Genomic DNA, 12,427 nt, shown 5'->3' with positions numbered 1-12,427 from the left:
TCCGGAGCGAAGGCTAATGAGATAGGCGGAATCTGAAGGAAAGGCTCCGTGAGTGTCAATGATCAGTTTGCGCGCACTTGAAACTCTGGCAAATCGTCCCATTCGAACATTATCACAAGCGGTAAACAAGGCACGGGCCCGTTCATCATCAAAATTTCTTGCCGAAAATTCCCCTGAAATATGAACCATTAAAGGCCTGAAGTTTTCTAGATCTCGAGAGAAGAAATGGGTGCTGAAATATTCGCCCAACCACCCATACAGGTACTGAAAAGGGAGCACAAGGACAACTTCCCGGATCACTTGAGACGGATATGGTATTTAAACCCTGATATATATTCGCCAATACGGGAACTGCCAGACAGTATTGTTGACCTCGCGCCATTCTGTGAGCGATCTAAAAAACTCCCGGACGAATAAAACCTGGATCACTTTTCGGGAATACGAATAAACAAAGCCAGCACACATAAAAGGCAGAGAGGTAAACAGATTTCATGCTTGCTTTTTCTACGCCTAAGTCCTCGAATGGTAAAAGATCTTTCGGAGTTCACCGGCGAATCCCCGGAATGACGCCCGATGGATCGTAAGTATTAGTGGGCGCGTCCCTCTTATTTCGTGTATTCTTGTTAGGAGGCCACTTGTATCTCATCTCGCCTTTGTACCAATACCGTATCCTTAAAAAGCCACCATGGTGAATGTGAAGCGTAAAGCCTAATCCGCTTTTGTTGACTGCCGTCAAGTCTACGAAATAAGAGCAGTCAAGCGATTAGGTCGTTTACGTTCTTCAAATCCGCCAGAAATCAACGCGTTTCGAAAGAAGTCGAATAGTTTGATTGACCGCAGCGCTCGAATTAATTGTCAAAATCCTACAAAAAAAAAAGAGGTCAAATTCAAAAAAAAAAAATCGGATACAAAAAAAAAACTTTGACAAAAAAAGGGGTCAAAGTCCCAAAAAATATTCTGGTGAAAGTCAAAAAAAAAGTCAAAGTCCCAAAAAAAATCTGATCAAAGTCAAAATCGGTAAAAAAAATAGACCAAAAAAAAGGAACCGATTGCAGTTATGCACAACCACATTCAATCAATTAATGATTGAATCACGTAATAATTCCCACGGCTCTTCCTAAACCCTACCTCCTGCCTTCCTTAGTTTTTTTTTTTTTTTCAGAGCAGTAGCCTCCACTTTTTTTTTCTTTTCCCCTCTAATCGTCTCTAATGGGCAAGTCAAGCAAGAAATCAGCCACCACAGTGGAAGCAGCTCCTGCTGCTGTTGTTCCAGTCTTCAAGTCCGGCAAGAAAGGGAAGGGAGAAGCCGAGAATGAAATTGGCAAGACAGTGAGATCTTCGAAGGCCTGTCGCTCCTCCTAAAAGCAGGTATATCCGCCAAGAAGGAAGATTCCAACAGCTCTGAAGATGAATCAGACGATGAGCCAAAGAATGCTAAACCTGCTGCTAAAAGTCCTCAACCATCCAAGGATGATACTGAAAGTGACTCTGATGAAGATGATGATGAGCCACAAACTAACAAACCGAAGGCAGTGGGTACCAAAAGTAGCACAAAATTTGAATTGGAGGGTGTTCTAGTTTTTGGCGTTCTTCAGGGGAAGTAACGGATATTAGTGAGAAAGAACAGTTTGAATTGGAGCTAGAAGAGCTCGGGTCAATTAAATAGATGCAGTTAAAAGGGTCTAAAATAGCTGGCAGAATTAGTGGCCTGATAAGAAAATCTGACGCGCAAAGATTGATAAAAAAAAGATAATGGGGGTAATGGAGGCAATATTGGTAATGGAGTATCATGGTTTCTGCAACTTGCCGTACTAATGAAACATGGAGAAATGATGAAAAGGCATGAAGCAGACACAAAAGCGGCGAAATGTTCACAAGAGATCAAATTAATTCTAGATTCCTGCACGCGCAGAAGGTGGTGAGGGTGCTCCATAAAGTCTAAAAAAAGAAATTGAAAAGAAACATGATAATTAAGGAGATGCGGCATGCCTCATTTTTCAAGCATGAGGGGACAAGGTTGTAGGCAGAAGGCATATATGCATTTGTCAAGGAGACTTTGGAGTTAGTGGAGAGGAATATATGCATTTGTAAATATATTTAATGGAGATTCTCCCTGCAACATGTTTTTTGAGGCAAAACGTGAGAAAGCAACTTTAGGTTTAGGAAATAGGGTTCTCTTGCAAAAGTTGTAAATGACTGTCATCTTGTATGCTTTTCACGTGGTAAGCAATATAGTTTGAAGATTTATCTTGTCATTTTGGTAAGGCGCCACTATTACATTTTGGAGAACCCAGAACGTGGAGTGTTGCACTGAAGGGGCGCACACAATGATGCTCCGTCACCGACGCCGGTTTGCAAAGAACCAATATATATATATATATTTTTTTTTGAATCTGGAATGATGCTGGTATTACATCGAAATGTTAATCTAGAGAAACCAATAAAGATGTTTCTAGTGATTACAGAGGAGATGGATTTATTTTACAAACAAAATAAATCGACGGAGAGGTTAATAATTTCCTTTCGTGTCGAACTAAATCTCGGAAGTCATAAGGAAATATTACTACAAAATTGGCGGAGCCTCGGAACTCAGCTCTACAAATTCTCCAAATCAAAGTGCATACTTCAAGCTGCGCTTTCGGCACATGACGACGACATGTCTGCAGTACGACTTGAAGTATGGGCATTTGTAGACACATAAAATTTAATGAAGTAAATCATCTTCATTAAATAATTAAATCAACTAAGAACCCGACAAAATTGCACACGTGGCCCAAAAGTTAACAAAGTTGGTACGGATCCGAATAAAACTCGTGTCAGCACATAAACGGATGATCGTAATCGAAGCTACGTGATTCCGAATTGCATCAGAAAATTGAATGTCATTGACGATTTGAAATGGTAATCAGACATTTGATTAAATTAATAAATTTTTAACGGTCATAATTAAGTCAATTATTTTCTGTTTAATTTGGTTATGAGAATAACTAATTTTAAATTAATCAGAAAATACATATTGATTTAATTATACAATTAAAGAATTTATTATTTTAGTGTCATTAAAATATTCTACAAAATAGAAACCTTGACACTATAAATACATCCTTTCAACATGAAGAGGAGATGATTTTTTAGACTTGGAGAAGAAGGAGAGAAATCACTTGAGCAAGAATCACTCTCGACAAATCCTGAAGTCTCTCAAGTCCACGAAGAATCGTCAAGCCACCAAATCGCTCGTTCTTCATCAAATCCAAATCCAACCTCAAGTCCACGAAGAATCATCAAACGGCCAAATCGCTCGTTCTTCATCAAATCCAAATCCAACCTCAAGTCCACGAAGAATCATCAAGCGGCCAAATCGCTCGTTCTTCATCAAATCAAATCCAAATCAAACTCAAATCCTCAAGATCAAGTGCATGTCACCCTTGAGCCAAATCACATACGGAGATAGAATCAGAGGAGTTCACCAAAGATTGTAACCCCGCGCTTGATATTTAATAAATTACATTTATTTGTATACGTGTCTGCATTCTCTTATTGGTTTTCAGATTATCGTTCTACAGTTATATGAGCGAGCTACGGGTCAATGAATCAATTTTCAAAAATCAGCAATTTCTTTTGGTCCAGGGGTTTGAGATGAAATGAAAGAAGCAATTCAATAGTTCCTGCGAGTTTCTTGTGTTCCTTTCCATAAGAGATATTTAGGTTTGCCTACTGTCACTGGGAGGAATAAGAAAGAAATGTTCAAACGTATCTCTGATAGATTGGATTCTCATATGAAAGGCTGGCAGAGTAAGTTCCTCTCCAAGGCTGGTAAATTAGTTTTGGTGAAGGCAGTGGCTCAAGCAATCTCTAACTATGCTATGAATGTTTTTAAACTGCCTAAAGGTATTTGTCAGGCGTTCTAGTAAAAAAATCCGTATTCGTAGGGAGATGGGAAAGGTAAAAAAGGAATCCACTGGGGCAGTTGGAGTTTGCTTTGCCGAAGTAAGAAAGAAGGCGAACTGGGTTTGCGTGATATTCAAGGCTTCAATCAGGCTATGTTGGCTAAAACAGTGTGGAGAATTGTTACTCATCCATCTTCTCTTGTTCACTCAGTGTTGAAGGCAAAGTACTTTCCAAATTCAAGTTAGGTTGATGTCAAAAGTTGTTCATGGGCTTCATTGATTTGGAGCAGTTTGATTTGGGGAAGAGATTTGTTGGTGCAGGGCTTGCGATGGCATGTGGGAAATGGGGAAAAGATCAAAGTTTGGAAGGATAAATGGCGGCCAACTCCGTGAACTTTTTGCATTGTGAGTCCAATTAGGGGAGATGCAGATTTGAAGGTTTGTCAATTGTATGATCAGTATGGTATGTGGAATATTCCTCTTTTACAGTCTTTGTTTCTCCCTCATGAAGTTGATTCCATTCTTTCTATTTCCTTGGCTGGTCCAAGATAACACGATTTAATTGTGTGGCATTTTAATAAGCATGAGACCTATTAGGTGAAGTCGGGGTCTTGGCTTGCCATGAAACTTCAAAATAAAGGGATTGGTAGTCCAGGGAGCAGTGGTTCTAGTGAGAAGTCTGAGATGGTCTAGGGGAAGTTGTGAAGGTTAAATGTTACTTCCAAAATCAAGATTTTCTGGTGGCGTGCCGCGTGCGCTTCATAACTTCTTATCATGTATGCTAATCTGAGGCGATGAGCAGTGCATGACAAGAAGTTATGGCTTGCTTTCGATGTGGTAATATTAGCGGTGACATCAACAACATTTCATATCTCACGAATTGGATTTGAACCAATCAAGCTACTTCCACTTTAGTAGATCGTGACGGGGTCTGTCGTCCTCCTCATTATAGTCCTCCTAAAATCAATAGCATTTCGTCGGAATACATCCTGCTTTTTTTGGTACTGTACAAGCTCTTAGGTAATAAGATCTTTATTAACTGTAAAAGCCAACGCATGTTTCAACTCGAGATGCTCACCTTCATAGGTAGAAAGTCTTGCTTCTCTTCTTTCTTTCGTTTCTCCGGGTGCCCCGGTGGGCTTTTTTGTTTTGTAGACATGCCAAGCAGGTCTGGAAGCATAGCTTGTTGGCATATGGATTCAAAAGCTGGAAGGATGGTAGTTTTTTGAACTTGTTTGAACGAATTAGCAAAGTGGCAACACAAGGTGAGCTAGAGTTGTTTGGTGTTATTGCTTGGCTTATTTGGAAGAAGAGGAATGCTAGCAAATTTGGAGAAAAGGTGACGGAAGGAAGGCAAGTTGTTGTTCAAGCTCATGAATGGTTATCAACTTTTCAGCAAGCTCAACTAAAATTTGATCCAAAAATGGTGAGCAATCTTTCTACCGTTGTCCCAGTGAGAAATGGTGTTTCTAGAATGCCAACTAACTGGTGTCCTCCTCCTCCTTACTCTATGAAGCTAAATGTGGATGTTGCATGTGATGAAAAGACAGAGAGTTGGCATTGAGGCTATAGTAAGGGATAGCTGGGGTGATTTGAAGGGTGCTTTGGTGCTTTCAATTCCAGGTACTCTTACTATTCATGCATGTGGGGCTTTGGCTACTTTGTTTGGTCTCAGATTTTGCCTCTTGAATAATTTTACAAAGATTGAATTAGAATGATGCCAATAATGTAATCATTGCCTTGAATAGCTTGGATCATGACTTTAGCATGGAAGGTCCAGTTTTTATGAAATAAGACACTTGAAGTTAGATTTTGAAGAAGTCTAGTGGAGGAAGATTGGAAGAGATGGTAATAAAGCAGCGCATGTGTTAGCTAAACATGCAGTTAGGAATGAAGGCATCAAGTTTTGGAATGAAGTTGGTCATCCTTGGTTAAATAAGGTTCTTATTTATGATATGTCTTGTTGATGTAATATCTAGTTGATTTAGGGGTGTGGTACTCTTATTTACTTGCTTGATTGGGCATGATTTTTGACGAGGCCACATTAGCCCTTAGGATGTAATATCTTTGAGTATTAATGAAATTATTCTTACGATAAAAAAAACTGAAGTGATAATATACGGGAATGTAAATAAAGTAAAAAAATAAAAAAATTACAAAAGATAAAAAGGAGGAAGGTGAATCTACGGGTAAAAGGCTAGTGTGAATAACTTCCCATATCAAAATGAGATCTGTTAGGTCAATAAATAATGTAAATTTGAATCCCTCATATTTTTCCAACACACCATAATGTACAAAATCCTCCACAAATTAAAAAAAAAGTACAAAATCCTAATCTTTAAATGAGCATTGACTAACTCCAAAAAAAAATCATTTATTCCATTTCCTAATAGGAACATTATTAGTTCTCTAATAGTAATAAATCATATTTCTAAGTGATAATTACATTCCTAATCTACAATCTTAAGAATCTTCTAGATCGTAGATGCTCATTAGTTTTCCATTTTGTTTTTTTATTAAGCCAAGTTACCAAAAGATTATTTTGGTGCAGCTCATGGAGTTTGAAGACAACTACTTGGAGCATGAAAATGAGATACTGGTTTTTAACAAAACCATAACCATATACGTATAAATTGGAGTTTTGAATAAAAAAATTTATTTCTATTTTAGATAAACGATGTCAAACTTTAATTTCAATGAAAGAAGATTGAACTGGTGAAGACTATTTATTGTATTGTTATAGAAATTGTATGATATTTTCTTAGTAGAAATTATAAAAACAAATCTGAAATAAAAGTGGTAAAATGATGAATAAAGTAAGTTAAAAATTTATGTGGTAAGAAGATAATATAGAGTGAAGAAAGTGTTATTGAAAAAAGACTACTTTAGATATTGTAATTGGGTGAACAAAGAAAATTTGAAATAAAAATATATATAAATACAGTGTGAAGAGATTATATGGTGAACAAAGAAAATAGTATGGTGGAAATAACCGCACCTAAAAGGAAATTAAGTCCCAATATATATATATAAATCTGAAATATATATATAGCCTCAAGATGCTAACCATATACAACTTCTCCAGCTCTAACAATGGCCAAAAAGCAGCTTCCAGCCGGCTTTGAAAAACCAAATAAAGAAGACCTCCTCTGGTTAATAAAAATCTATAGCTCAATGCACACCAGCGCCGCCTCGTCCTCCTCCTCCGAAGCTTTTGATGATCTCCCTCCCTCATAAGTCGTGAAGAGAGTCCAAGCTTTGAAGGAAAAAATTGCAAATAGTGATAAAAAATAGACTTGATGCCAGAATACTTGAAAAGCTGGTGCGCATACAAGAAAAAGACCTTGTTGGCGAAGACGCCGATCGCTTCTTATTGGAGAGGATGAAGAACAACGAGGATAATGCACCTTCTGAACCGAACAACGACAACGAAGATGGTAAACAAATTGTGCTTGGTGTTCTTGATAGTATTATTGAGATTTTGAAGAAGAAAACCCGCATTGTCGCCCTTGTTGAGTTTTTTCACTGACGTCGCTACCTTTAAAAACTAATACGAACTCTATTTAGTTGTGGAATACATCTGTTCTGTTCTTGGTTGCGCTAAATCGACGCTCAACACTCGCGACTCCGACTCCAAAATTGGCACTGTTTCAAATCTCTTTTCTTTCAAGAAGGATGGTATCGAACACCTTTGTAGTAATTATACTGACATGACAATAACGATCCCACCTTGTACGAGTGAGGCAACTGATATGAAGAATCATGGAGCTTTGTTCGTATTACTGGTGCAAACTGAGCACGTCAAGCGACGTTTGATCGAGTACAACTTTTGTAATGACTATCCATGCATCCCAATCGCAGGACATGACTTCCCCACTGAGATTGAAGCAGATTATCGAGAAAAGAGATTGAGAAGTTCAATCATCTGGCAATTGGCAACCAAGCTCTTAATGAGGAACTGGAAGCAAGCTAGGTCCAAGCATATGACTAACTATCAGCTCATAATGAAAGAGCAAGCAAGGTCCAACCATATGTAATATGCATATAATATTCCCAATGTTATGCCATGCAGACTTTCGGTATTACGTTTTGGTCGAGCTCTATGCAGAATGTTAAGTTTCCCAGAATGCTTGCCTTCGCACTTTCTTTTCACGACAATGCTCATTTCTCATTTTTGTTTCCGATTTTTGCCTCCTTGTTTGACTGCTCAATCAAAAGAGCTGATTGAACTTGATACCTTTAATTGGCTTTTGCTGATAAATCTTCTTCTCAGCAGCTGGTTTTAAAATGACTGAATGCTTGTATGTATGAGGCTATGCATGTGTATTCTTCCTCCCCCATATGGCCATATATTACCTCAATCTTAGAATACACCAAATATCACTTATATTCTTCGTGATGCTCACTCACCAAGACAAGACCAGACATGTACCTAGCTTTAGAAATCAAGATCTAATCATCTCTTATGCATGAACTAGATAGCATCATTAGCATGAGTTGTTTAATTTTCTCTTCCGGGGATGCTAAGCAAGGGTGATGCTCATGCTCAAAATTTTACTGACCAAGTCCAAAAACAAACTAATAACATCCAACTTGTGCTGCTCGGAAACAAATAAGGTGAAGGTATGAAACACAAGCATACAAGATGATACTTGGGCAAACAAGGTATAGGTACACGATCTGCTCCGATCCTCAGTCATCCATAAAATGGAACCAAATTAACAGCTAAGACCTTCCTCTTGCAACGTACCACTCCAGAAGAAAATTCTAGCTGGTTATTTCATGAACTAAAAGATTGCAAACTGGAAATGATTAGGGAATTTGTCGGTGCAAATGAATTACTTTCCTATGTAGTAGATGTCATCTGTCTAACATTAATTTTCATGTTTTGTACAGCAGAAGCATGGACGAGCAAGCAGTCCATATAATATACAAACACAAAGCCAGTGGCAAAACAAAAGTTCTACCACAATTGACATAAAAACCTAAAACACAAAGCTCTGACCACCCAGTCTACACTCAAAGATCATGTAAATTATATGGAACTGAAATGTGTAGAGAGCTTGAAATGTTTCTACAAAGAGTGAAATTATGAATAATTAGAGGTTCTACTTTCTAAGGAAACATCCAATGCATAGTGAAGAAGTTAGCAAGTAAAAACATTTGTAGCAACTTGAGACATCAGACTCTTCTATTTGTTCTACAGGATAAAAGAGAAATTCTAAACACAACCACACCTTTGTTCTGAAGGATAAAGGATAAATGCGGAATTAAAAACAGACAGACCAACCAAATACAGCTAAGCAGATCTGGAAGGAGGCAACAAGAAGATCATATAAAATCACGGAAAATCATAATTCTACTCAGTTGTTAAATACCTCTCCTGCTTATCAAACTTCCCATTAGTGAATCCCTTCCCTAGCCAATAATAGAAAATTAGAAATGAAAACTTTCACTTTTGTTTTCATCCTGCATTTAACTTAAGGCACCAATGCCCACATAAACATGGTTTTTTTTTAAAAGTGCATAACAGAGAAATTAAATGTACAAGACCACCCACAAAACGAAATTAAGTAACTGGTCCATTGAAAAGAAACACCACAAAAAGTACACCACTGGGAAGACTTGTAAAGACAGATTACTGAATGTAATCACTCTCCATTAAAACAGATAGTTTCCTTCACACACAAACACATACATGTGTTGCTTCCTACACATGCTTGTGCGCTTGAATTACATTGACAAAAAAAAAACACCACAAATTGAACACAACAAGAATCACTTCAAACTTACAGAATCTTAACTGTCTAACTGAAACACATAGTTGACACACGCACACCTTTCCTCCTACACACGCTTACATGATTCAATTACATATATTTTATTTGATATGTAATACTTAAGGTGATAATCAAGTTCAAATGATGCTGGAGCTGGTATGAAAGATGTTTGCACAACTGCCTTTTAACATTAGCTTCTTGTTTTCTCTGTTTTGGTCAAATAATGAGCTTCCTCACTACTGGCATCTAAACGAATTCTCTAACAAAATTCCATTGATTGCATTGATGTTTGATAAGCTATAACTATTTTCTATGATTTAAGCTAATGAAATATGTAACACATGAATTATACTCCATCTACCACTCTACCAATCTAACAATAAAGCTCATATGGAACATCTTCTGAATTCTGAATTCTGAATTTTGTACCCCTAGGAAATTATGCCAACAAAGAAAAGAAACAAATTAACTGTCAAAAATTATTACACAACTGACCACGAATCCTCTTCAACAATTGCTTTAGTTTACTCCATCCACTTAACCTAAAAATAACCCCAATCGTGCCATTGTGTGCGTATAAATATAGGTAGTATCTTCCTTTGTAGAATCTCTCATAAATACGCCCTTCTAATAGAAAATTTTCTGGCCAAAAAGACTTTTCTGCTGTCTAAATTATAAAGGATGTACTGGAAAATGGGGAATAGTGATCCACAACTAAAACTTAAATGAAAAAAGAAACAAAGAATTGCAGGAAAACATGAGTGAAAATTTGAGACACCAAGCTCTTTTCTAACCTCCAGAAATGGAAACAAAAAAAATCGAGGAAAGCTGCACAATCTTAAGATCAGATACTCAGATTATGATGGAAATGAACACATCTCAGAGACCATGATTTAAAATCACACCTGCTGGCTATAGAAGATTGACAAAGACCGGGAAATGCTATAATGTAGGGAAGGAGCAATACGCAGGGGATGAATCTCATACTCATACAAATATCATCATTCCAGCTCATGCCATTGACAAATACATCACACGTAATAAATTATTGTTTAATCTTTACAATTATTGTTATTACTCTAAGAGTAGGGGTTGAAATTCTGAAGTTCATCACATGGAGGCAATGAAAGTTGTGTTACTCTATTTGTACGCATATTTCCAAAATTCCTAGATATATAGAACAACAATTGAGCAGCCTTATGTGTAAAAAAGTCAGGAGCTGATAAAAGATAGTTGAAATAGTAAAAACACAAATGCAAATGTAGATACAACGAAACGACAGTCAACAAGTAAATCATGTGCAATAAGCTAATTTTATTTAGGGGAACATGCAATAAGTTAATATCATCAATGTAATGCAATATATTCAAAAACACCGACATATTCAAATTCCGGCAACAATCAACATACATTGGCAAAACAAGTTCCATAGATAATTTATACGATTCACTATGATCTCAGTACATATTATATACCAACTACAAATCATCAGCAAGTAAAAACACATACCGATTTCACAGTTCATGCTAAATAGAAGATATCATCAGTCATAAGGAGAATGTACTGCAAAATTCTCAAAGGAGCATTTCGAAAATCCAATGCAGGCAACCTCAGCTCCCTAATCCTACACTCCCCGGCCCGGACCCGGTTCACATCAACTTTCCTAAACAAATACACCGACTTCCCACCGCCGCAACCTCTCCGATCACCGGATTCTGACAATGCGCTCACCTTAGTCTTGAAAAGACTCCACCCAGCTCCGGCCAGCGCCCTCGAGAACCCCTCCATGGTGCCGATTCTATCTCCGGCAAGCCGCGAGAACAGCGCCGCCGAGCAGCAGTCCCAGTGGTGGCTCTCAGCCGCGCCGCCGCCGGAAAATAGCTCCGCCGGAGCGAAAACCAGCTTGAAGAGTCCCCGGGAGAGCTTGACGAAGGCGCGGAGGCGCGGCACCGGAGCTCCGATCAGGGAAGGAAACGGGAGTGGGATGGTGTCCTCCGGTAGCGAGGAGGTTGAGGACAGCGACGTGGACGACCACGTGGAGGGAAACGAGGCGGTCGAGGGGGATAACGCCAGCGGCGGCGGATGGGGTGGGAGGGTGAGGATGATGTGGGAGAGAGAAGAAGTAGGGTGGAGGTCGAAGCCGACGTCGCGGGCGATGGAGGCGAGGCGGTAGGTGTCGGTGACGAGCTCTCTGGTAGGGAGGAAGAGGAGGAGCGGGGTTCGTCGGGGTTTGGGGATTAATACGACATTGCAATTGGCGTCGTCGTCGTCGGAGGAGTTGGTGGTGGTGGTAGTGGTGGTGATGGGTTCGCCGAAGACGAGAGAGCGTACCAGCTTTACCGGCAGCATCTTTCTTCTTCTTCTGCCTTCTTTACCTCGTTCTCTTTCAACAGCCAACCCAAGACTAATAGCGGATTTCTAGATCTAATCTATCTAACTTACCTAATTACAGTGAATTAAAGTTTAATTTCGGTCTAGGAGTATAGAGTGTCATTAACCTGACAATCACCACACACGGTCATCATTTGGCCCGCAGCTCTAAAAGCCCAGAGGCCCCATGGGCAAGGCTCGGCCCGGCCCGGTTAAAAGCTCAGTTAAAGCCCGATATCAGAAGTTAGGTAAAGGCCGAGAGTTCAAAGTCAATGCCCGGCCCATTAGAGTCAATAAGTCCAAAGCACGGCCCGGCCCTAAAAAGCCCTCTAAAAATCCCGCCAAATTCATTTATTTTTAAAATTAATAATTTTATATGTATTATTACAT

At 38.8% G+C, this 12,427-nt stretch overlaps 1 protein-coding gene across 1 annotated transcript; it reads right to left on the bottom strand.

The window, feature by feature from the left end:
• Nucleotides 1-10,998: 10,998 nt before the first annotated feature.
• On the bottom strand, nt 10,999-12,028 carry LOC126800246 (uncharacterized). Its single transcript, XM_050527608.1, has one exon. The coding sequence runs from the start codon at nt 12,014-12,016 to the stop codon at nt 11,189-11,191; it is 828 nt and encodes a 275-aa protein (XP_050383565.1). The 5' UTR covers nt 12,017-12,028; the 3' UTR covers nt 10,999-11,188.
• Between the last annotated feature and the right edge of the window lie 399 nt (nt 12,029-12,427).

The sequence above is a fragment of the Argentina anserina genome, chromosome 1 (genome assembly GCF_933775445.1).
Source record: "Argentina anserina chromosome 1, drPotAnse1.1, whole genome shotgun sequence".
NCBI classification, from domain to species: domain Eukaryota; kingdom Viridiplantae; phylum Streptophyta; class Magnoliopsida; order Rosales; family Rosaceae; genus Argentina; species Argentina anserina.
This window is presented reverse-complemented; position numbering and strand designations above follow the sequence as displayed.

Coding starts and splice junctions, on each gene's coding strand:
- LOC126800246 (XM_050527608.1), bottom strand. CDS start 12,016: ATGCTGCCGGTAAAGCTGGTACGCTCTCTCGTCTTCGGCGAACCCATC.